We start from the raw sequence: 26,864 nt of genomic DNA, 5'->3' as shown, positions 1-26,864 counted from the left end.
ATCAGATTGCTAGCTCATAATGCTAGTCATGCTAACGCTCTAACCCAGAGTGAGGCAACAGGAGCTCTGATTGGCCAGCTGTTTCGATTTTGATTGACTGAGACTGCTGAATTTTCTAATTCAAATGAATGAGATTGTTTTCTGAAAGGAATTTAAATGTCTTAAGTTAACTTTTCCATTCACACACTGCCAGATGACAGGTTCCTCAATCCTGTGCATCTGTTAGCCTTTAAAAGTTATTATTGTAAATGTCATGATTTGATCGATTTCTATCACCGAAGACAATCTTTATGAAAACGATGAAGGCTATGGATATAAGTGATGGATGAGTCTCTGCTCGAGGGTTTATTCCCTTAACAGTAAAAGGTTCAACTTTTTATTTAGATTTTGATCCATAAAAAAATCGTCTTTGAAAACAAAACGAGCAGACATCCTCACCCTCTCTTCTGATTCCTCTGTGTCTCCTGTGTTCATTATCTCTTTCTCAAAGGATCTGATGTTAAAAGATGTGTGACTGAACTTCAAAGACCCACATGACAGACTATGTTGAGATATATTTCGTGATATTTTTTTATCATTAAATTATTAGAGCCACACCGCAGGCATGGTAGACATGGGCTTGCACGTGAAATTTAATTTAATGACACGATGCCCATAAAGGGTTATTGCACTTCTATGTCATCATGCAATAAATACTGCTATAGAACGCAGGGGCTTTTCATGCGGTGAAAAACGCGCACAGACTTGATATATTTGTGCTGCAGCTCTCATCCCAGCAGTGTTAAAGAAGCAGAGGGCTAGATGAGCCAAACAGACGCCTGCCCTGACCTCAGCACAGGAAGCACCTGATCCTAGCAGGAAGCTGCATGTGCTGCTCCGTTCCCCCTCATTTGCAGGCAGTACCCGACCTGTATCAGCATAAGGACAAGGGCTCATTGCTGGAATGTATGGTGCAGACATCTGCTAGCCATCACAGTGGAGCCGCTGCAGAGAGAAACAGATGCATCTTCTGTGACAAGTCTTCATAAAAACAAGGAGGGGAAAAATCTCAGCGGAGAAACATTAATATTTTTTTCGACGGTATGAGAGTGTGGAAGAGGGATATTTTCATCCTGGCTCATCATTTTTCTTGATAACAAGAAGCTAGCATCAGGTGCAGAGAAGTTTCCCATCCGCATGGCCTTAACAAAGTCCTGGCCGGTGAACACGGCTGTATGACGCTGCCTAACAAAGTGAAGCCATATGAAAACAACAACCATCAAATAACATTAACCAGTGTGCCTGTTAGAGCCCCATGTTGCATCCAATTGAAAATTGCAAACTGAATAAATTATTACAAAAGTATTGTAAGGTGGAGTTGTGTTGTGGAGAGGCAGACAGTTCCAAGCATGGCGAGAGCAGAGAGCCCAGGACGTTATCATTGTAATCCCATAATGGAGGCTTCAGGGCCGGGAAGGAGCAGCTCCTTGGCCTGCCACTGGATACCACTCATGGCTCTTTGTCTGAGCACTGCACAGAATTATCCTGTAATTGCTTTGGATTGTTCTGTGTGAATGAAAAACACATACAATTAGGATTAAACAGAATAACTCCAGAGTGTCTGTGCTGCAGACGTCTCAGGACTCTGTGTGTGTGTGTGTGCACAAACACAAACTGTACTGGCTGCAGACTGGGACACATTTGTCCTCATTAGACGCCGTCACATCATGCATACAGTGCATCTCATATAATGTCTCTGCACCTCACCCCCCCCCCCCCCACACACACACACACACACAAACACACACACACATACACAAACCCCACATACTCCTCTACTAACCAATGATTTTCTCATTCCAGAGCAATATCCCCAGCGTGAACCAGATGTAAGGAGAAGAGGAGGATGATTCTATCACATATGAGATACAATTCCCCTGTGGACCGCAGCACAGAGCGGAGAGATAGAGCAACCGAGGGGAGACGGGAGGCGAGGCAGGGGGAGATTGCCTGTCTGTAACCGGTCTCTCAGAAGAAAAAAAAAAAGAAAGAAAGTACTTTTGGATTTGTCTTTACTACATTCGGTCAGTGAAAGAGTTTTTAAGCAGTACTTTGTACTGCTTAAAAACTCTTTTTGATGCACTCTGCCAAGAGACACCGTGCTGCAACAGTCTTATATTCATGTGTTAGTCTTTAGTCTCAGTCAGTCATACAAGCTGATTTTAAAAACAGTATGTTCAAAAGGATGGGTGATCACAATACAGGGTCATGTAAAAAATATTTATAATAAAGTGGCAAACAACACTTAACTCAACAGCCAATCACGCAGCAGACACAAAAGCAGCCAAACAGCAACATTGTCCAACTACTATTTTGCCATTTGAAGTCAAATCATTTTAATTGTTCGATCCCTGAGTTGGAATGTTTTGGGGAGAGGAGACCTCTGCAGGTAATTGATTTACAGTAATAAAATCCCAACCTGAAAACTGAGTAAGCATCACTTCCTGCAGCTCAAGCTAGAAGCCCCGCCTGAAGTCGTCTCTACCAAATAGATTCAGAGAAATCTTGACTTGTGACAGGATACTTATCTTTATTTTGTAGTTTTAATCAACAGATCTGCTTGATTTGAAGGGGAGCAGACCTATAGAATAATTTGTCTCACAGTAAAAACCTGCTGAAGGATTCCTGATTTATAAAGAGGCTAACCTCATTAGCAGCAGTTTGGCTTTCAGATAGTTTGAATGTCTGTGTCACATTGGTTTCCAATGTGAAAATGCTTTATTACTGATTATGTATCTGTGTCAACATTAAAGGAGCAATGTGTAACATACTGGCTGCTGCATTGTTGTCAGAGAAGCCAGCACTTCAACATAGCATGTTTCCTTAATGTCTGATCATATAGCAGTGTTTCCCCTAGGTTTACAGTGTTGGGGGGGTGGGGACAACCCGACATGCAGACACAAACACTTGAAGGAATCTTGGTGTTCATGCCTTACTTTTAATGACAGCTGTCCTTTTCTATCGGAAAGGTATCCTTAAATGACTTATTTCCCTGATTTCCGACTCTATCCACTATCATATCTATACAATAAAGGCACAAAAAGCCCAAAAATAAATCTTAAAAAAAAACATAACTACTTAACCCCCCCCCCACCCCCCAATACAATGGTAGGGGAAACACTGTATAGTGAAGTAGTAAGGTATACTATCATTTCATTCAGTAGATATCTTACTGATTGGATCTTTAACGTGTTAATGCATGTGATTGATTTAGAGACCTTAACGCATCTATAATTCTTTGCAAATGTTTTGTTTAACTGGTTCATACATATATTTGAAGTGAGGGTCATTCACCTTAATTATCCTTAAAAACATCAGATTAAGATAACAAAATGTGATGCAGACTCACAGCGGATACAGAGAGATCTGCTGAGAGGACATTGACCTATGGAGTCATTACTGACTGAAGTTGTGAAGCATGTCTCCTCTCCATGACACATTATCATAAAATCACAATTACACATCTCCAGATAGAGTCATTCGCAGCATGAGGAGACGTAGCTCATGCATTATAGTAGGATGATCTGACTTCAATACTGTCACCTGAGAAGAGAGTGAATTTTCTATATCAGATGGAAAAAGAGGCTCCTTCTGTTGCTCTCGGTAAACTGTTCATTGTCTTTAATTCTCAGGTTATAGTAATGGTCAACTTAACACACGCTCATGTGCTCAAGATGGCATGTGTGGCAACATCTGGATAAAATTGATTCAAGGCGCAAACGTAGTGTCCCTGCTGCATGCTAATGCTGCATAATAAGCGCCGCTGTATGCATAGCGGTGAGCATGATGAGCTGGATTGGTTAAAGTTATTTTGGCTGGGCAGCAGGGGCGGATCCAGGGGGACACATCGGTGGCCTGGGTCCAAATAGAAATTCTGATTGGTCACCCTAGTTGTCAACAAATTTTTTTAGAAAAAAACAACAACAATTTAGGCTGTTGCAACAAGCTGTGAGTATCTTTCTTTGCATTTTAATGTGAAATATTTCCAGGATTTTACATTAAAAAGAGAACTATTTATGAACTGTGATTCGTCTCTGATAGGATTCATCACCAAAAAAAACAGTTGTGTGATAAACGACTTTAGTTCATGATACGAAACTATACTTAAGTCTGCTGAACCATCTGGTGTATCCAGGCTTCAGTCATTAACAGGACAGTCCTCAAACTGGCAACTTTATGAAATCCAACCCGACAGACAGATATGAATATGGATCACTTCAGAAAAAATTAGAACTATCATATTTTGTAACATAGCCCAGCCTCAAGTCGTGTATCTATTCTATGTACCAACAGTGTTGGGACTAACGCTACTACTATTTGGTAACTAGTAACGAATTAGTTACTTTCCATATTTGAATAACGCCGTTACAGTTACTGACGTTTAAAAGCACTCGTTACTTTATGTGAAACAGCCGACAACAGACAGGCGAGATGACACTAACGTCGTGCGTAGTAAACAAACACAGACAGGGGTTCATTCAGCGGTCAACTTTCTGTCTCTGAAAAAAACGATAATATTTTTCCCTTCTCGAGTTAAATCACAAGAATAACGCAGTAAGTTGGAGTTTGTGTGCCAGAAGGAAAACTTTATCTCACAAGAATGAAGCACCGAGCTACACAATAACACGCTGCTACTAAACTATAGCTGTCGAAGAGCCTCGTGCTGCAAACACCGGAGACCCAGGTGCAGCTAATGCTCTGTACAAACAGCCGGCTTGATTTAAAACACCCGCCTGCTCCACAATCTGTAAGCCAGACTAAAGACTGATACACAGGTATGATGACGGCGACAACTATAATATCAACTGTTGAGTCTGTTGACTTCAGAGATCTAATCAGTAAAATACTTACAACTTGTCACAGCACCGTTCTGCCACAGCAACACACAATAATGTGAACTCTAATATGAGGCAAATGATTGAGGTGAAAAAAGTAACGCTAGTAACTTTCCCAAGTAAATAGTTACTTTTATAAAGCAGTAACTCTGTTAGTAACTCAGTTAGTTTTTGATAGAAGTAACTGTAACTACTAAATCATTTTCAGGTGCCCCACCCTGCCAATAACTCGATTAGTATTCCACAAATATTCATAGAAGGTTGTCACTATGCATTTCTTTCTCCTTCTTTCTCTGAATATTCTGTGTTTCTTCTCCTGCTCGGCTGCTGCTGGTCAGGGAAAGCAAACACCATCCTGTGCACTTTTTATATAAAGGACCCCCCATTACTTTAAAGTGTAATTATAGAGAAGGTTTTGCTGAGCACACCCGATCTTTACCACCAACTGCCTGACGCACACTCAGGCTTAGCATACCTGGAAACTCTCCAGTTAAACTAAACGCAGCTACAACTGAGCCACTTATAAAGACTGCCAGCTAATGTGATGTACGCTTTATTGAAAAATCTCTGACTTCATATTGAAAGGCAGAAAAGAGAACAGCCAATTGATTTTTTTCAGTTGATCTGTGGACTTGAACCAGAAAACATCTGCAGCACAAACTCCCTCCTGTGTCTTTAAAGTCGCTGCTGCCCAAAACAGGGCTGGCACATAATGGGGCCGAGACGGCGCTAAGACTGCTTTATGAGACAGTTTTTGCCTGGGGCTTTCTCTCTGGCAATTTAGCACTAAATCATCGTCTAATATTAGACTTGTCGAACAGTTCACTGCAGGTAGAGAGATAACAGTGGAGAGGGGAACCTATTATCACAATACATCTACTTAATCATGTTCTCATTGTGCTAACCACTTGAAATTACAATGCTAGAGAAATTAAGCTGTGTCTTGCAGATGAGAAGTCTCTGGAGGCATTCCCTTATCTCATAGATGTGTTTTTTGTCAGAGCTCTGAAAAATGTTCATATCAAGAAGCCATTATCTCTGGCTTTAAGGCTTGAAACACAGCTACCAGCCGTCTTCAAACGAGATCGAATAGAAGTGATTTCATTGCTTTTCTTGTTTCTGGAACTGTGTGGATCCTTCACCAAACTTATTTTCTCTAAAGATAGGGGACATGTGACCCACGCATTGAGACACAGGCCAGTTTATTAAAGGTAAATATTACATGAGGGTTGCCAGTACCCCAATCATGATTAACCCCATATTTTGAGCTTTCTCTAACCCTCCATTAAAGGCCCAATATTTAACACATCTACTGAATTAAATGATAAACTGACCTTACTATATGATCAGACATTAAAGAAACATGCTATGTTGAAGTGCTGGCTTCTCTGACAACAATGCAGCAGTCAGTGTGTCCTCCTTCTAACTTTAGATTCTGGTCCTGAATGCTCTGGATTTGTTTGGACCAGAGAAGGTAGGCGGTTTTAAGGCACCCCCCACACAGCCGTTTTGGACACCCCTCGGTTTGCCAGATATGAGAGCAGTTATCAGGTCAACAGGTGTTGCAGCGATGGAAGCGGGCAAGAGAAGTGGTTCAGATAGAAGTGATTGTACCCGACCTAAAAAGCCTCTGCATGTTTCTAATAAGCTCCACGAGCAGAAACGTGCTCAAACTAGGATCAATATTGGAGATGCTTTTGAAAAATGGAGAGAGGTTAGAACACAGAAAGGTTTACAGACCGATGCAGAGCTGGATAAACACTGAAGCTACAGTGTTCACCACATGGCAACCTGCATGACTCTGTTTTTCATTCTTTTTTCATTCTCAACAAACAACATCAAGTCACTCTAACATGTTTTAAAGTACCAGAAAATAAGACGCCAAACAGAATCAAACAACCTAGGTTTAGATTGCAAATGTCATGATTCACTCTGCATCCTCTCATCCTTTTTAAAATTAGTTTGTTATCACATCACTTATGACAGCAGGCTCATATATTTTCAACTGATGCATGTGCAAAAATCAAAGTAACTCATCAGGCACAACACTGAAATGCTGGGGAGAGAGAGAGAGAGAGAGAGCGAGAGCAGATTTCAGAACTCAGAGACCTGCTGGTTTTCATTCTGTCCCTTTTCTCAAGGACTAGATTACACCTGGGACGCCAGGTGGAGTCAATTAATTAGCTAATTAACAAAAGTGCTAATTATGAGGAGCATTATTTGGGGAGTATGAATGGATGTCACTTTTCATGCTACAATATTCTGTCTGCATCAGGATATGACTAATATCTCTCTAAAAGGAAAACTACAGTAATCATTGTTTTGTACTTGGTATGAAAAGAAAAAAATTTCACTTCTATGTAATTCTTCAGATTTATTAGAGAGTGTTAGTGACAAGAAAGGATTGGTCTACCTGCTGGAAGCATCTCTGTGTATCAAACGCTCATCATTAGAGCTTTGTTGCTTTACTAATAGTGCAATGACTTAGGGCGCACTCACAGTAGACAAAGTTGTCCCGTACTGTGCTGAAGTACAATTGTCCCCACTCCAATTGTCCCCCCCTCCCCATTCCCCCGCTGGCCTGCACTCACACTGCTCAAGGACTAACCGGGCCTGAGCATGATTACCTCTTGTTCATAACGTTGTAGTACAACACAAGCACCGCTGAACGTGATCATGAAGCGTGCTTAGTTTACAAGACAGACGGACTCGAAAATAAAAAATAAATAAAAGTGACACGCAGTCGGGTCCTCGTCCGCACATCGGAGAACAACACAGAGAACATGAACGCTACTTTACTGACTTTGTGTCTTATTTTGAGTCATTTTAATCAGATACAGACAGAACACTCTGGGACTTCTCGATAATGAAGGCTGTCCACGTTGTCTACCTGTGCTTGTGCTCATACATGAACTGTACCGTGCCGAAGCACACCTCTTCCAAACGTGCCAAGGCCAAGGAAGTGTACCGAGCTAGGGCAGGGATCTGAGCACTCACACTGGTCAAACAAACTGGACTTTAGGGGTGAAGCGTGTTTAGGCACGGTACGGATTGCCTAGCTTGACTGCGCCCTTACTCTGCTGTTATTGATACCTGGCTCATGTGCAAGCCATGTAAAGCAATGAAACACATTTAAATGCAGAAATCTTAACTATTGTGGCTTCATGTTTATTTATACATTTTGTACACAAAGAAAATCATACCACTTAACCTGCTTTGTTTATGGATTTAAGGTCACTTTTTTAAATTCCCTGGGCCTAACCCTTGTATTTTTTCTTATAATAACATTAATATAAAGGGTTAAAAAATATCACAGACCCACTTTTCTTTTTTTAAAGCCAAACAATAATGTAGGTCCTTACCACATCTGAGCTGCTGTTCACGTAGGTTACGAAACTCCAGTCCATGAAGGTGGGTGGGGAACATGCACGCCGTGTCGTTGCTGATCCTCACAGAATTGCTCCGAGCCCAGAGGAGAAGCCACTTAAGCTGACAGTCACAGAACAGAGTCTCAGTGCTGAAGTGCCTGATGGGAAAACCAGTGAACGGTTAAAACCTTTGTGCTTAAGGATATCACTGAGAGTTAAGCAGCCAGTCTTTAACTTCATTCACCCAGAAGACATCTGACATGTCAGAACAAAAACATCAAGGGCCAAGACAATTAAGAAGTTTATCATTCAAATCTAGTGTGCCGGTTATTTGGCAGATATTTTAAACACGTGCCAGGTTTTTTGCTCAGCCTGGGTGATACAGAGGATCTTAGCTTTTCCAGCTAGAACAAGGTAAATATCTGCAACGAGTCAGCCTACAGCTCATCAGCTTGGCCTTCAAAATTACTCTGGACAAATATGTATTTCAGCAATGACTTATAACCACACAATGAACATGACATGTTAGTGTGTTTGCCTTACAGCACTCTGAGAGCCACGAGGTGTGTGAAGAGTCCCACAGTCAGAGTGGAGAAGATGTTTCCAGATAAATTCCTGTTTTGTAAAATAAAAATAAAAAACAGGTCAACCTTAAACGTTGTAAAGGCACACAGCTGTGTCATGCTGTTTCCATATTAAAGACCATGCATTACAAACGATGCAAATCGAGGACAAAGCAGTGTTATGCATGGCTTCAATTTATGGGTAACTCACAATTTGGAGAGGTTGACCAGATCAAGAAACATTTCAGGGGAGAGGCAGCCGATCCTGTTGTTGGACAGGTCCCTGTAAGGACAGAAAAAAGGTAAAGAGAAGAACATTCATCACTATGTATAGTTATAACATCTGATATTTTAGTGAGAAGAAGAGGCCGAAGTTTAAAAATGATTCATCTGCAGAACTATATGTGTCTGTGTTCGTGTCTGCTTTAATGCATGCTTTTCTTCTGAACCTAAAAAGTTGTCACAGCTGTGTTAATAACCACTATCATGTTCATTCATCTATTCAACACCCTGAAATATCTGTCCTGACCTTTATTTTAACCTTTTCCTCAGCATGCAACCATAGCTGGCACACACACACACACACACTAAACATACACACACACACTAAACATACACACACATGTAAATGCAGTGGGCTTCTGTATGTGAGCGTCTGAGCGCTGTCGCGTCCGTGGCTCTGTGCCCTCGCTCTCTGTAATTAAAGAGCTGCTTTACTGGAGCAGCTGTGGGAAAATAAGCAGAGCACTCGAGTAATCACCAGTTGGGGAGCACTTAAATTAGCACTCTGCTGCTCCCCGAGCTTGGCGCACACGTGCCCCGAATCAGCACGGTTAACTCACCGCCTGCTTCCCTGCCAACACAGAACCCACTAACTATCAGGCTGCAGTCACTCACTCTGCAGCCTGAATGTAGAAAAACAGCAGGGTCGAGAAGAAGAGGTCACAAAAGCAAAGAAAAACAAAACTTTTTTTTTTTTTTTTTTTTAAATAGTAAATGTTGCTTTTTGAATGTTTAAATGTCAAATAAGTGTTAAAGACAATTTTAAAGGTTGTCCTTTTACTGCATGCTGTAGCCATGGAGATGAACCGCCTATTGGAAATATTCAACTCCCTAACATTTTGTAAAAGAAGAACCAGCCCACCATCTATCACAAGGTGAGAACAGAGGAGAGAGCAGAACAAAAAACAAACCCTTTCCTAATTCAATGCATTTAGAGAGGTTTGCCCTTACAGACAGACTTTGTTTAGTTTAGTTTAAAATGATCTGTAATGACAGAAAGCCTGAAGGCTTCTTTAGCTCAGCCCTCTCTACTCTATCTGAAGAGGAAGGTAAATATATAACTGATCCTGGGAAATGACCAGAAATCCCCCCAGGGATGTGGGAACCATTGAAACCAGATTTTTGACCTGCTGCATTTTTCATGTAAACTTTTTTTTACTCAACTTAGTATTGAAAAAAAATTCAAGCAATCCTAAGCTACAGGCTAAATATGATCATATCCTTTTTTGTGTAGCAGTTGTATTATTGCATCACTGTCCCTCAGCTTCTTAAATATGGGTGTGTAACTTATGTCAGGTGGGTAAAAGAGGGTGCAAGGTCAACACCCCACCATTCCCCAGTGGGAGGACAGACCTTAACTTTAGAAGATTTTTGGAATAAAAATTGGTTAAGATGTGTATGAACATTTTAAAAGAACACGGTAAATATTATGTAGAAAGTGAGTAAAATGTTTAATCTACAATTTCAATATAGATTACAAAATGTTCTAGGTGTCGAAAGTTACTGATTGGTCTCTTGTTTCTAGTCTAAAACTTCGCCCTGGGCTTCCATTGACACTTGGTATAAGGGCTCATAAGGGCAATCTTGCTTAAGCACGGTATGGGACAACTTTGCCTAGTGTGAGTGCGCCCTAAGTTGCAAAAGTGCAACTTAATTTAAGAGTTAGAGAGCTAGACTCTATGACCTTTCCGATTTTGTCGACAATCAAATGGTTATATTAGGTGATGGTTGAATAGGAATGTAAGGTGTGTCTAAAATGTCATTAAGAAGTGGATGAAGAATAACTCATCAGATTTACACATTGAAACAATTTGCAAACCTGTAAAACAGCAGTCTGACATAAGCTTTAGAAGTTCCCACCTTTATTATGCAGACTCAAAAAGAGTTAAGATTTGAAAAACTGAGATTGTTGCATCAGTTTATGTACTTAATGGCTTACCCAAATGAGAAACAGGATTAAAACACGGTCATGTTCGCTAATTTGTAAGGTCTGAATTTAGAAAGTTGGGAAATGTGAGGAGCTTGCCTTGGCAAAGGTTAAACAGTCTTGCTTTCACACACTGCCTGGCAGAAGATCAGTTGCTCTAAACCCTGAGTGCAGAAAGTGTATGACATATAGTTTCCCTTTCCTCAACACCTCCCACTGATGTGCCCTCTGGCAAACATGAAAACCCCCCAAATCCTGCAGAGTGTGGTCAATGTGGCTGCTCGCACTCGTGAATGTGTCTTTATTAATGTCACTTGAAAAAAGCCTTCCATCATCACCGCCTGCACCATGGCAGTTTAGACAAGACAAGTAATCGTTTCTGCACTTTTGCCTCAGTTAAACGTTTCAGCCCTCTCTTCTCTCATTACTGAGACACTCCCTCCCGATGTATCCAAAACCAGACCACTTGTCCCCATTTTCCCCCAGAGAAGGCTATTATAAGGCTTCATCATACTCACAGTCTCCTCAGAGCCAGCAGACCACGGAAGGCCCCGGGCTCCACTGTACTTATCAAATTATTCCTCAGGTCCCTGGAGAAGAAAGAGAGAGAGAGAGAGTTAGGATAGAACGTTCTCTTATCTACTGTATATATACCCAACCATCCATCCATCTATCCATGTATCTATCCATCATCTATCCATCTATCCATCCATTTATCCATCATCTATCTATCCATCCATCCATCCATTTATCCATCCATCCATTTTTCTATCATCTATCCATCCATCCATCCATTTATCCATCCATCCACCCGTCTGTCAATCCATCCATCTACTCATCCATCCATCTACATGTAGTGGTGTTTAGGCATTCATTTCGACATGACCGAACTTGCTGTAAAACATAAAGTTCCATGGAAACACTTCATTTGGATCATGCATGAGCATCTTTATAATGTTTACACAGAGTGCAGTTCAGAGTAATGATTCTCTAGTAAGGCTGGGCGATATGTGTTTTTTCACTGCAGGTCACACCTACACATTCACACACTGATGGTAGAGGCTGCAACGTTTCGCTGACGAAGCAGCAGGAGCAACTTGGGGTTAAGTGTCTTTGCCCAAGGACACATCGGACATGTTGCCGCAGGAGCTGGGGATTGAACCCCCAACCTTCAGATGAAGAGATGACCAACTCTATCAACTTAGCCACAAACATCGTAAATTTCGATATAGTTTATGTTGCATTAAAATAACATTATATGCATCTGCCAGTTCACCTATTTCTCAATTCACTCTGTTCCTCCTCTCTCCCTCTCTGAGCCAAACTCAAAAAAACAAAAAAATTACAAAACACACAACTGTGTTTATTTTGTCGAGGTATGAACTCTTGACTTCAGGGTGCAGGTACAGAGAGACTGGGAGGAGGACTTAAAGAGGCGTCACGTCCTTTGTACCAGGCAGCATTCAGCTGCTTAATAAGCTCTGATCATACAGCATTAACTTGGTTCTCTACACTTTATTTAACTTGCTCTGAAATCCCTCTTTTAATCATGTAATGCTTTAATGTGTTTGTATGTGCTGTCCTGTATGTTTGTTTGTATTGTGGTTTTATGCTCTTGGTGAAAGACAAAATCCCCTAGAGGCAATAAAGGTTTCATTCATTTAACTTTATCATAAATGTCTAATTGTGAAATAACGAGGATATGTCGTAATGAGTCATCTTGCACCTGTAAGCTGGACAGCAGACCATTTCCTGCTTGCCTACAGTTAGACCAAGACCACATCCAGCCAAGAGGCAAATACACACATGTTGTGGCTTCACCCAGACACTCCTTGTCCGGCCCCTTCCCCCAACCCAAACCCTCCAACGCTACTAAAAATGAATCTCAGAAAAATCTCCTCTATAGGGTTTTCTGTGTGGAGCCAAAGAAAACTTCCTGAAATTGTGTCCCTGGTTTCCGTGAACCCTGGACTGTTTGTCCAGTGTGATGAGCATGAGAAAAAGGGTTGAACCTTTTTTCAGACGGGAGCTTAAACACTGAGCTGGCAAGTCAACTGCCAGACAAGTCAGTCAAACTAAATCAGATCCTTGGGAATACATGGAGCCTATCACAGCCACTTATGTCCCAAAGTGAAAATGAAAGTAATCCCAGAACTCTCTTCATCTTAAACTTTGGACAGTGTGCTAACAAACTGTTCCCCTTTTCCTCAACAACAGAATAAATACCTCACCACGCCACAAACAGCACAGGAGGAAAGACTTGTAATAGTCCACCAGTGATGCAGATTTCCAGAGATAAGGGGCGTGGTTGTCCAGGTCAACACTACTCGATAGATGAAGTGTATGAAAGGCTCTACTGTGGTTGTTTTCCAGAAACTGATGGTGATTTGGTGAGCTTGAAGCATTAGTTACACGTACAGAAAACGAGTGTAGCAACAAAATGTCTCCAATCCGAGGCAAATATTCTGTTTCTTTTCTTAATTGTTCACTTCATGGTTATGACATACTTTGACCTATTTGGACTCCACAGCAGCTCTTCAGCCGTAACAGAAGTAAAGTGGTAAAAGAGCATCTGCAGTTTGAGAGTGTAAGTGTGTGTGATTGTTAGAGGTGGGGAAAAATAGATTTATGAAATCGAGATTCTTATCTCCCAAAAAACTTTTTTTTTTTTTGGCTATGCAGTCACTCCCTGCTAAGGCTAGCTCTTTAACTCAGTAGGATGCCAGATCGAGCAGCAAGAAATTCAGCCAGCCTCACAGATAACTGGAGTAGATCCTGGAGTATGTACTCATTCAAAAACAGACTTTGAATCATGAATCCAGCTTTTTTTCTACAGACAGAGTTTACAATTGGTCTAAGTGAGGATCCAGACCAACTCCACTGGAAGTGTTTCTGACTGTGCAAACTCACTGCACTCATGCAAGACGCCTAGAGGTGCACCGCCCAGCTCCGCTGCTCACTGGCTGTCTTGAATTGAGGAGTCAAATTAATAAAACCAGCACCCCCCACAAGGTTCATACTCTAAATAATAAATCACTGATTTCTTTAAATGCATAATTTTTAAATAATGAGGGATAAAAGCTGTTAAGAAGAAGAGGCTCTGGCAGAGGCTGGCATGTGTCTCTTTTTATACTGCTTTTCTACAACGATATGTCAAATTCATCTGTGCAAAGAAAACAGCGGTATTCTGTTTTGTTAAAGGTATAGTATGTAGAATTAATTTAAAAAATGGACTAAGCCTATATTATATTTTTTTTTGTTGAGAACTTAAATTACCTCAAATATTTCCAACAGTTATCAAAGCCAGAGAAATCCATAATTTTATAGTTGCAACGGGGCGTGTCCTCGCGGCAGCCGCCATGATGGGGCCGCCATATGACAGACACAAAATGTTTACCGTTGCCGTGGAAACACAGGATGTTACGTCATAGACTGCTGCATAACGAAGCGTGAGCTTCTACTGAAAGTTGCCGTGCAATGAGCTGCTGTGATAAAAACGTCATGTAAATTATACTCGGATACATGAACATATCCTCTTCTACAGGTCTGTTTCACCGGGGGGAGGGAGGGAGTAGCAAAGAGAACTCCCATGATTCCCCGCTAGCCTCAACGTCATATTTTTTTATTGTTTTGATTGAGAGCCTCCTGGTGGCGGATTTTACAAACTGTGCGTTTAATAAAAGTTAAGGCAAAATATCCTCAGTTCAATACATCGCTGAGGGGTGCAACTATGTGTCTTCAATGTTTTCAGTGTCCAAACTGTCATATGCCGTTCCAATGCGGAAGTGCACACACCTTAGCAATTTCCAGAAATTTTTTGCGTTCTATCAGCGCCAACAGAACATGCCACCTCTCTCTGTTTCTGTCACATTGAGAATTTCTAATGAGACTTTCAGTATTCATCCTGCAGGATTGGTCATTCACACAGCAAGGTGTAGTCTGCTTTAGAGAGAGCACTGAAGGTTGCCTTCCTGACAGGCTAACCTCCAAGTCAGGTCAGCTAACAGCTAGCTCTCATCTCCGCTGTCATCCAAAGTCGTCTTTGATCATGTACAATATGCTACAAAAGAGCGGGTGGAGGGTGGTGGTCAAAAGGTCATCATTTCAGCCTGCAGCACCTCCTTTTTATCGTCTCACAGCACACTGCTCTACCATGCATGGATCTGCTGAATGTTCACTTTCCACCTTATCGGCTGACTGCCTTACCCAGGGGCAGAGGTCAGAGCTTAGGGAGTCAACCTACAGGGAATGAACGACTGTACAAGACAAGGTCAAGGAATCCGGGAATAATATACATAAAATAGCCAAAGTGGAAAAAGTCAGGAGGAAAACATTTGTAACAACCCAAAGGGACTGCAGGGACCTGCAAGTCTTAAAAAATAAACAAAACATTCAAATTTAGATATTAATTATTATTAAGAGGATTCATACAGTTTAGTCTTGTTTGTTTTACTGCTCTCCTGTATGAGGTCATTTTGAAGGCCATATAAATCAAAGGAGATCATCTCAGGCAACACAACAACCTTTCATAGTCATCAGACCTGAGCCAGCAAGTATCTGCAAATAAACGCCATCAATTATGGTGGTGTGTTGTCGGCTGCTGAGGTCTCAGACAGGCGGGGTCTGCTACATAATACGACTACAGGGGTGCCAAAAAGTTTCAACAATCCATGGAAACTATTTGAAAGTTGATTTAACCTCCTTTTCTGTGATTAACTGTCTGTTGTGATCTGTAACGTCCTCTGTCAGTACACTCCAGGCAGCTGCTGCTCCCAACAGGATAAAACAAACTGTGGGATTTATTTTCAGTGCATACATCATGATGTGACACTTGGATTGGAGTACAGCTCTGAGGTTCATCAGAGGCCTCACACGGTTAGCTAAATATTTGCTGATGTTTTATGTGAACTCTGGTCAGAATTTTTATTTGAATTTCTCTGATTCTTCTCTCAACACATAACAACTTCTGCTTTTAAACTTGACTCACATGAAGTAGCTGCACTGAAGTTCACGAGTTCAAGAGGTCTTATTCCCTGTCACTCACACACACCAACAAACCGACACACACACTCTGGAATGGACCGTATTGTTTTCTCCTCAGTAACTCCATAGATAACGTTTAATTCAGCTGAGTGAATCCAACCAAAAATCTTCACGTCATACTAACCACCGTGACAATGAATGAATGCAGAAACAGCTTTTACAGAACTACCTGAAGAGGTCAACAAAATAGTTCAAATAAAAACTGTTAGCGCCCAAGGGAGCGTTGGTCTTAAAATGAGGTGCAGATAGGTGCACAGGCGGCGTGTTCCTATATTGAGGATGCAGAAATAACTGAGCCTTAGTCCACCGAAACCAGTGCATAATCAACTAAGTGAATCCAACCGTTTTTGCACCCCGTCCTTAATTTAGCATTTAAATTGTTCACCTCTAACTAGCTAAATGTTAGCTAGTCCAAAACCAGCTCGTACCACCAATTTTGACGACACTCATTAGACTGTCAAAAGAGGGCAAAATAAGTTACGTGAATTCTAGTTTTTTATTATTATTATACATTTGTTTAAGGACCATAGAGGACATAGAGGGCATAGAAAAACAAAGCATAGATGATAATAACGAAAATGATATGGAGGAAGAAGAAGACGGGATGAAGGCAGCTGCTAGCTAGCAGCCGACGTGTGCTGCTGTTTCCATGGTAAAGACGTTTATAACTGCTCATTAAGCAATTTACATCTTTAGCTTCTTTGGTTTTGATTTTTGTGGTTGTTTACATTTGATATGTTGATCTTTATGTTCAGAATTAAGTGTTCTCGCGTTTGTAGTATTAGTATATGTTGTAGTGCCGTTGTTTTCTTGTTTGTTGCTTAAGAAATGTGTAGCACCTGCATTAAACACCTGAATCATCCAAAGGCTCCCCTGGTTACAAGTCATAAAAAGGATGTTTTTTTTAACCTTACTTAGAGATTTAATAATATATATGTTGCAGTAAAACCTTTTGAAGCACTGTTTGCTCAATATCTGATCCATCTAAAATATGTGGATAGTTTATCAGAATCAGATGTATTGGCCAGGTAAACACAAGGAATTTAACTTCAGTGAACTGTGCTCTCTTATGTACAAGTACAACATTAAATATCAACAATAAACATAATAAGAAAATACTAATATTTGCATGACTAAATATGAAACAGTGCCTTGGTGAATAGTGCAGGATAGTCTGATAATGGAGCAAGTTTGGTGTTATTTACATAAAAAATGTGAGAGGAGAAAGGAGGAGGAAAGTTCTTTTTTTTAAGTTTTATTAAGAAAGAATTGAGGGATGGTTTAATTCCTGCCAGCTCAAAGTCTCTGCACATTTTTGCTGAACTTCTCCTGGCTTGACATGAGACCGGCTCCATGGGTAAACTTTTGTTTATTGGAGAGGGAAGAACAAGAAAATAAAAAAACAAGATGAAGAGGAACTTAAGACCGAAACAAGAGGGACCAGCAGCTAAGGCGCACAGCCCATAAATATTCCATGTCATATATATAGTATATGTATTCAACTTTGCTATGGAGCAAGCTAGCTTCTCTTCTTTCTATGTCATCTGCAGGAGGCCCACCACAACGAGCAACAACCATGTGACCAACAAAGAAGCCATTTCTGGTACTTAAAATTTTAATATGCAGCAGAAAACAACACTTTGTCAGCAGGCTTCATATGTTGACATTCTTACTGAGACAGTCGGGACCCACTGGCTGGTATTTTAGGACCTCATTGGTGCTTCACACATGCACAAACCCTCTGAAAATGTTCTGATATCTTCAGGGAAAGCTGCATATGTCAAACAGACACATTTATCACCCCGATTTCCAGCCTGAAACTTTCCTATTAACCCCACTACAACATTTTCCTAGTGAGCCAGTGTGAGAACGAAGCTAGAAATATTCAGGAAAATTCACTGCTAGCGAGAAAGACTGGTGACGTTTATATCCTGTGACCAGTGTACTACTATAGACCCGATGCACATATACAGTGTGATCTCAATGAATTGTTTTCTGATCACTCTGCCCCATCACTTTGTTGATACCATAAATATGTCCAACTGCATATAGCAGTGTCATACTTAGATAGAGAACATTTTTCGTCATAGCGTTGGACTCTGTTGCCGCCATCTTTTTACAGCATGTTATGCCTCAGAGACCCTCGTCTTCTGTCTGACTAGTATTCCCCTAATGCTGTGAGTCCGGAGGAATTAAAGGGCCAGTCTGCATGAAATGTTCCAGACATTTTCAGGAGCATATGTGAAAACGAGGTTGGCAACATGTATGAAATGCTTTCATGCTCAGAAGCATAAAAATAATTCATCAGGTTACACCAGCAGTAAAACGAGGCACAACAAATATCTTAAAATGACAAGTCAAAGCAACATTATTGAGGAATTCAGTTTGGTGCACTTAGGTGCCCAATGAAGTTCTCTGAGAGCAGCAGTACTGTGGTTAAAAACACACACAGTGTATTGACATAGCCAGCTCGGTGTCGGAAGTGCAGCCTACTGTTTCACCAAGCTCTCTGCCAACGTGTGAAAGCCTGTCTGATATTTACTCTAGTCCGGCTTCTTGTTTAGTTTCTCTCTTTTTCTCTTCTTAGCTCCATCCATCGCCATCCTCTTCCTCTCAGCCTCAGCCATTGTATCAAAAGTACAGAGACAGGCTGACTGGCTTCTTTTTAGCTGAAGGCTGCTGTGTGAATAGTGCCATAGAGCCGCACACAGTTTTTTGCGGGCAAACCACAAACTATAAAGTTCTGAAAGAAGGGGAGGTCAGTGCTTTGTGGAAATGGGATGAACTCCACGCTCACTGTTGAAAGATTGCAAACTATTAAATTGACTTCTACTATTTTAAGGTGGAAAAGAGGCACATTATTATTTTAAGATAGAATAATGTTTCTCTCTACAATCCGTCCTTCCTTTTATTCTGCCTGACTCTTTGGTTTACCTCATAACACAAATGCTGTGCTCTTCTCAGTCACATTGTTTGGTCGTAATTTAACATGCTGCTGTTAATGAAGCTCCACGCAAGCTGTGCGCACACTCCTCCAATATTTCACAATTAAATCCTTCCAGCGAGGAGAGCACATTATGCCACCTGAGGCTTTTTATTGTAGGCAGGATTTGCAGTAAGAGCACAAAGCTAAAATGTTTTTAGCACAGTGAAGAGGAGCAAATCAGAAAACATGGAGCCCTCTAAATACAGTCCATTAAAAACACAGACAGAACAGGGAAATGAAATCGAAGTATTGGCTCTGAAAATAGCCCGTTTCAAACAAAAGAATGTAAGGTAAACAAAAACCTCGGCCGCCATGTGAGGATTTATGGAGCACGCACGCACACACATACAAACAAACGATAACTACCTTTGGGAGCCGTGCCCCACATATCCACTGTAGATACAGCTGGAGCAGCTCAAATGAGATGAATGTTTAAACAATAACCGTTTTCTACTCCCCCGGCCCTGCATGTTTGAAGAGCAGGAGCAGCTCTTGGTATAAACTCAGACATTTGTGGTTAATGTTTGAAAAGCTACTGAAGTGCCTCCCAATTAATTTAAACGGTGCTGTATATCTTAGCCTTCTCGGTTTCTCCCGGGCCGTATGACCACGAGCATGTCTGCCTGCTCACTATGTGACACTAATGGGCAGATTCCTCCCCGAATTCAGATTATTACCACATCACACAGACACTGATGCAGGGGTCTGCACACACACACACTTACACTGACCAGGCCCACACACACACACACACACACTGCAGCCACATCCTCTACACAGCTTCTTCTCTGATAGCCAACAGCGTTTAATCATGCAGTCTCATTAAAACCATCTCACTGTTGACGTTATTATAGAAATATCATCAGATTCTCTAAAGGTCAAATTCTAAATGAAGTACATAAACAAATACAACTGCAGTTTGTTGCAGATACTTGGGCACTCATCCAGATGGAAAGTGATGCTGCCTGATGTTTCTCATTGTCGGCGCATTTAACAAAATGAGGCAATGACATAAACATTCATTAGGATAGTTTCATATTTCTAAGTGGTGTGCTGGTGTACAGCGCAGGATGTGTGAACCTTAAGGCAGCTTGTTTCCTGTATAAAAGAGAAAATCCCACCTTCCTGAAAAATCAGTAGAGATGACTCAGAGTAAAATTATTACATCTTTGCACTTTAACATTTTTGGCTGGGTTGTTATAAACAAGCAATGATGGAGAAACACCAGGGAGCCTTTAAACATAACCAAATGAGTCTAATAATGACCTTTTGGTATTTATGGCTTACACATTGTTTTTTTGTTTTTTTTATTGGTAGTTGAATTATCTGCACAGGTCTACAGAAACAATGGATGCAGCAGCTCCAGGTTAAACATGAGTTTCCAGCAAACACAGGATGTCAGGAGGGTCTGCAGACTCAGCTGCTGCTCAGCTTGCCTATAGGTGGTGACTCCTGCAGGGCTCAATGTTCAAAAAATGTCTACCATCAGTTTATTCATCCACTGAAGTCATCCTCAGTCTCAGTCATCACACACCTCCTTCATCTCCCCCCCCCACCTCCCCTCCTTTCCTGTTTCACTAGCAGGGTTCTGTAAGACAGAGACAGCAGCAGCAGACAAGTGCTAATGATATGCATCTCAAAGTTGACTCTGTTGTTGAATACCTTTATTAGATGCCACCGCTTTTTGTCAGTTATGTTATATAAGGCCATCTATTCAGTTTCGAGCAGAGGGTGTGAGGCGTGTTTTCCTGCATTCTTCGTTCACATGCCGTCTCGTTCAGCCACAGTTCACGTGTCGTGGTGATGAGCAGATCGCAGTCTTGTCAATGTGGATCATGCGAACGGGTCATAAAATGTAAAATCCTGATTAATTGCGGGTTGGTTGCAGGTATTTACTAGACACCGGCTGCAGTCACTCTGCCGCAGCAGAAATGATGAGTGTGTTTCCCCATAAATAGAGGTGCGGTGTGCATTTATGCACAAACCACAGCGCTGTAACATTTTTAATTTTGATCTCTGGATAGAGCAGACAGGATCAGTCAAAGTCTAATGTTAACCAGTGAAATGTGTTTTCTACACACATCCAAACTGTCCCACTGAGTCAGTCCAGGTTCATGCAGTGTAACATCGGACATCCTTATTAATCCTGAGCTCCATCAGTGCCATCTTTACATTTTTATTTTAGATGCTAAAAAGTGTATCAGCGCTCCCTGGAGGGTTTTCTCTGTCCTGGCAAAATGCAACAGTTAAAAAACAGTTTGCAGTTTTCCTGCTTAAATGTCTCAGCGCATTTGCTGTAGTGACATCGCTGCACACATGGAAACATTTACAGGTGCCTCCCCTCCCCTCGCTAGCTCATCATTCGACAACATTTTTCTCAGTCAGCATGAAGTGAAGGTGCAGATAGTTGCTCTTCATATTCAGAAGCAAAACAAGAGCAAACAGCACAAAGCAGAACGACAGTGTGGGCATGTTTGCACTTATCTCTTATCATATCTGATATCATTAGCGCTGTATGCTTTGTGTATTAGAAGGTGAGACTAAGCAGAAAGCAGGGTCAAACGACTTGCCATTTTCAAAGCTATAAGGGCTGCTTCCATTCTTAGTGAATCAGGCCTTGGTGCTTCTCGTCTGATGATAAGTATCTTTTAGGGTTCAGACCTTCAGGGTAGAACTGAAGAAACCTTTCGACTGAGAGGCTAAACGTCTTCAAGGACGTCTTTCCAGTCCAGTTGCCTCTTGGGTTGAGGATAGCGGCTCAATATTTTATGCATCGACTTTCCTTCTCTCATGCTCGCTGTAAAAACTGTCTCTGTCATTAACACACAGTGTTCAGTAGATTGGTCCTAACCCTGATGCTAATGTGGAATCCGTTTATTAAAACCATTTATTCACGTGTTAAATATTCATGGCTCGGTTTTTGCAGTTAATTTCAGGGAAGGCCTGGCCAACAGTCAGTGTAACGGCACTCACAGAGACACATCACCGCCACCAGCTGATGATCGTGAATAAATATGCGCTGAAAGCTGACTGAGGACCAAGAGGTGGAGAGTCCGACAGCTCAGTCCAATTAACCACTCTGAATGTAAATGCATTGTGACAGGATGTAGCTACAGGAGCCAGAGCGTCAGACAGCAATGGTGTGTGTGTGTGTGAGTGTGTGTGTGTGTGTGTGTGTGTGTGTGTTATATAAATATAATGTACAATAGCATCGCAGCAGGACCAGGAGGCAAGCATTAATTATTCAACCTTTTCAGCAGGACAAACAGCTGGATCAAATAGTCTATTTATAACAGTCAACACGCAGCACTGTGAAGCTTGTAAAACATGATTTTTCATTTTGATGAATGTATAAAAAAGCTTTAATTTTTGGGAGTGTTTGGCTCAAATGTTTCCACAGTTTGAACCCATTCAGGGCGGTGATAAACATTACTAAAACACTGCTGGAGTGCAGTTTACGCCTCGTGGGTGGATGAGTACTACTTATGGGATATGTGCAGTGATTTTCTCAGATTTCTCTTAGCGAGGAGTGACAGTTAGTCTATTACGTAAAACACCTTAACTTCAGCTCACACTTAAATTAAAACAGTGTTTTTAAATTAGAAGTGTTTTTACAGCAGATGGGGGAGATGGCTCTAAGTAACCCTGAAGTGTGAAGAAAATACTTTCCCAGTTAACAGCTCAGCAACTGTGTCTTATTTTAGAGCCACTGTTCTCATCAGCATGTGAGATTTCTATCACAACAAAGGAGAAGTTCAAGGAGAGTGTGAAGCAAATTCTTCCAAGAGATGCTTTTGATGCAACGCCTCGAAAACAACAAATAAGTCCAGATATACCCCAGCTGGGAATAAATATTGTGAATATTTCTATTCAATTATCAGATTTCTAGCATCCATCGGAAATGTTTAATTGAAGGAGACAATCTGAGAAAAGGAGAGACGAAGAAGAAAAACCTACAAACTTGGTCAGTGAGTCGGTTACACCCATGCTGCTCACATGTTTCTACTCAAGCGTGACCCGGCCACCGTACCCAGTCACAAAACAAACAAAAAAAAAAGCATTCATATTTCAGACCACGCTTTTATCAATTTAAGGCTTTTAGTTCCTCAAGTCCTCTCTTAGGTAAACAGAGAAAAACAGGCATGCTTCTACACAACAATAGACTACCACTGCAATGCTCCACATCAGGTCTAGCTTTAAATAACCAGCCTGTTCCCACTCCAGACATGTGAAGTTCAGCAGCTAAGTGGGCTAATACTGCAAAACATGACATTGAAGGAACTCCATCTGTGTAATGTCTGGATGCTGTCACTTAAGCCGATCCGTAATGCAAGATTTTTAAAATCTTAAATAAAAGACTTTGATCTTTTAGTGAAAGCCACACATGAGAACAAATCATCATGATCTAACTGTTTTGATTGTTTAGAGCTACGATAGGAACAAAACAGCACACCACGGGGGAACCAGTAGCCTAGTGGTTAGTTAGCACGCCCCATGTAAGGAAGATATAGTCTTCCAAGCGGGCGGCCCAGGTTCAAATCTGACCTGTGGCTCCTTTCCTGCATGTCATTCCCCACTCTCTCTCTCTCTCCCTGATCTCTGACTCTATCCACTGTCCTATATCTACTTAGTCCAAAACTAAACCTTCAAAAAAACAAAAAAACAACAGCACCGCACACAAACAGATTCCAATCCCCACCAACCAGAGTCCAGACAATGTCGGACAACAGACAAGAAGAATTTGCGATCGTTTTTGGCAGAAAGAAAAAAGGTAAACTATGGAGAACAACATGATTGCAGAGCAATAAGCCCACTCCAATGACTCCAGGAACCTTTTTTTCCCTGATCATGCATGCGTAAACTGATAGGCAACGTCCAGAATCACCGTGGCAACAGCTGGCATGACTGTACAATCGGTCCTCCACCTACCATCATGAAAGAAATGTGGGCAGGAAATATCTGTAGACCTTTGAGGTAATATTTGTTATGATTTAGCTGCTAGTAAGCTGGTGATTATCCATGATGCTGAGTGTTTGTGTGTGTGAGTTTTTGCTGCTGTGTGTATTTGAGCCGTGCCTATGAGACGACTGACATACACATTGACAATTTAAAAGCTCCTTCCTGATTTCACTCGTGCAGTCTGAGCTCTCAGGTTGTGCCAGACAATGGGGTTGTAAAGTGTGAGCACATATATCCTGGGCCTATGTCGTACGTCCTTAATGATTCAGTCTTACAGCGCAAACTGAGATTACACCACAACTTCTACGCCGGGCTTTAGTGTCCTCATCAAGTAATCTGGGAAATGGCTCATCATTCGAGTATTGGAGCATAATAAAGGCAAAAGTTTACATTTCATTTTCAATTTTTTATAATCATGAAGTTCAATTAGGAGCAAGTCATTTTCTACAACGACATATCGACAAAATTACAAACTAATGTGTATAAAAAAAAATCTAAGATTGAGTGATCATCTGATTATTGATCTCAAGAGGTCAACAGCAGTCACATTTGTTTCTGCTGTCCCTGTTAATAAAGTCTGACCTTTGACCTGCTGAGGATAACCCTAGGGTCGGTATGGTCTGGTTCCAGTGATCAGTCTGCTCTCTTTTTGTTTTTATGCCGAAGCAGACGGATGGTGTGTCCTTCAGCTGTTTGGCCCGCCCTCATCCATCACCTCCTGAGAGGAGGAGGACTGAAAAAAAACACCACCACTGTGGACACCAGGAGCGTTTAAACTTTGTAAAGGACGCCTCCTCACAACTCCTCTGACACCATCTCTTCATGATGAGAAACAGCACATGTCACCCTGAAACCCGATACTGTCTGTGCTCCGAGCTGAGGTCCACTCTGTCTGCTCAGCCGGCCTCCACATCCCTCAGGCTGGACAAATGGCGTTTGGTCAAATGGACAGAAAAATAGACCCACAGCTCCCAATAAAAAAAACATTTAGACAGTGAGCGGGGAATAAAGCACCTGTCCCATCCACCTCCATAACAATAAAAATAACTGTTCAGTCTCACAGAACGACCATAGCCATGAGGAGGGAGCTTATTCTAAGAGCAGTGCTGACTATGTGGAAACACTTTTACAGTTTTAAAAAATCATTATGTTATTATAATGACATATAGGTTTCAATTTGTCCTATTTTTTTGGGGGGGGGACTTTTTGCCTCTATTAGAAAGGACAGATGAAGAGAGCCAGAGAATGTTGGGAGGAGAGAGAGGGGTACATGCAGGAAAGGGCCGAGGTCGGATTTGAACGCAAAGCCGCTGTGATGAGGACTCCACAGTGTGTTCAATGGTGACCTCCACTGTCCTCAGCTCTGTTGACCTCCAGGCCTCAGCGCCAGTCACGTAACTGAGCACTATGACTTGTAATTCAGCTATATATTTTTTTGTACTTGAAAAACTGCACCAGTGTCAAAATTGAATCTTGGTTTATTTCTTTTGGGACTCGTAAAAAATATATATTTCATTAGTCATAGTTTTAAGTCCTAACAAAATGAAATGTGCCCCAGTGATAGCTAAGATAAGCTAAGCTAAGCTAAACAAAGCTAAACTAAGCTAAGCTACAAGCAACCTGTGCAAATCAGCACATATAATTGATTTTCACACAAGTCCCACCTCTATCAAGGCAAAAAAGCCAATTATAGTTTAGGATTTAGGAGTGGGTCTGGAGGTGGCTTTTCAGACTTTAAACACCTGGATTTGAGCCTGGTAATGATCTCATCATCCAACATACAACCAGATAAAAAGAGAAAAAATGCAAAAGAGAAAAGCTTTAGCCATCTGTTGCAGGAATAAGTTATCTGGTTGAAATGTTTTTTTTTTTTATTTCAACAGGAAAATTAAAAAAAATAAAATAAACCTATTGTTATATCCTCTGTTTGAAAAGTATATTAATATAAAAATACACTCAGCAGCACACACAGTATTTTCTGTGCAGATATTTTACTTTTGGCTCAATAAGATATTTTTGTATAACCTAAAGTATCCATGAAAACATTAGAAATTTGTTGCAGAGTAATCAGTTTGAGAGTGTGCCAGCCTGGTGCGTTCACACAGATGGTTCCCACACTGCGGGCTCTCTGCGGTGGGAACCCATGATGAAGCAGCAAAAGCTTCAGTGTCCTGACCAGAGAACAGAGATAGGCTTTGTTCCCGCTTCACTCCCATGGGACCCAGTTTGGCTGATGGCACTGGGCTTGTGTCCATACGGGGGGATCCAGGCCATCATCCAACATACAGGGATCCATTAAGAGGACACTATCTGAGCAGGCAAATCCCATTAGAGAGCTTTCCTGTGGGGATTAATAAAGTTGCTGATGTGCTTTTGCTCTGGAATTGAATGCCATGATGATGATAAGTGTAAGGATGGAGCACCTAGTCAGGTTTGATGAGCTGCAAAAAAAATACTACAACACTGAGTGCTTTCAGAATTACTCCTTGTGCAGTTTTTAGAGGGCTTGTTTGCCCATATATCAGAAAAACATTCACCCCTTTCATCTGATATATGTTATATGTTAGACATCTACTGAATATACAGTGCTCAAATAATCAGTGGACAAAAACACAGGTCAATGTTTCAGCTGTGGTCAGTCCCGGCTGGAGATTCTCAAGCAGGAACATTACACTTTAAAATATGAACATGAAAACAGTGCTTAAATACCATGACATGACGGCTGGGCATTGCCAATTCAGGCTGTTTGTGACAGTGATTTTGAGCTGCAGACTGATTCTGAGTCAGGGCTGAATTTGGATCGCACTTCATTCATTGATTCAGGCAGTGTTCAGGGATGGCATGAGGGCCTATCACGCCCCG

General features: G+C 41.3%; 1 protein-coding gene across 1 annotated transcript in view; it reads right to left on the bottom strand.

Moving 5' to 3' along the window:
* The window catches only part of LOC132975873 (adhesion G protein-coupled receptor A3), a 198,574-nt gene that overhangs the window by 148,658 nt on the left and 23,052 nt on the right, over window positions 1-26,864 (bottom strand). Inside the window, exons 3-6 of the mRNA XM_061040715.1 lie at window positions 11,533-11,604; window positions 9,017-9,088; window positions 8,786-8,857; window positions 8,237-8,400 (exon numbers count right to left, since the gene is read on the bottom strand). Of these exons, the coding sequence (XP_060896698.1) occupies window positions 8,237-8,400; window positions 8,786-8,857; window positions 9,017-9,088; window positions 11,533-11,604 (380 nt within the window). The remainder of the gene's footprint in view (window positions 1-8,236; window positions 8,401-8,785; window positions 8,858-9,016; window positions 9,089-11,532; window positions 11,605-26,864) is intronic.

This window comes from Labrus mixtus, chromosome 6 (assembly GCF_963584025.1).
Source record: "Labrus mixtus chromosome 6, fLabMix1.1, whole genome shotgun sequence".
Taxonomy (NCBI): Eukaryota; Metazoa; Chordata; class Actinopteri; order Labriformes; family Labridae; genus Labrus; species Labrus mixtus.
The sequence above is the reverse complement of the archived record's forward strand: the minus strand, read 5'-3'. Positions and strand labels throughout refer to the sequence as shown.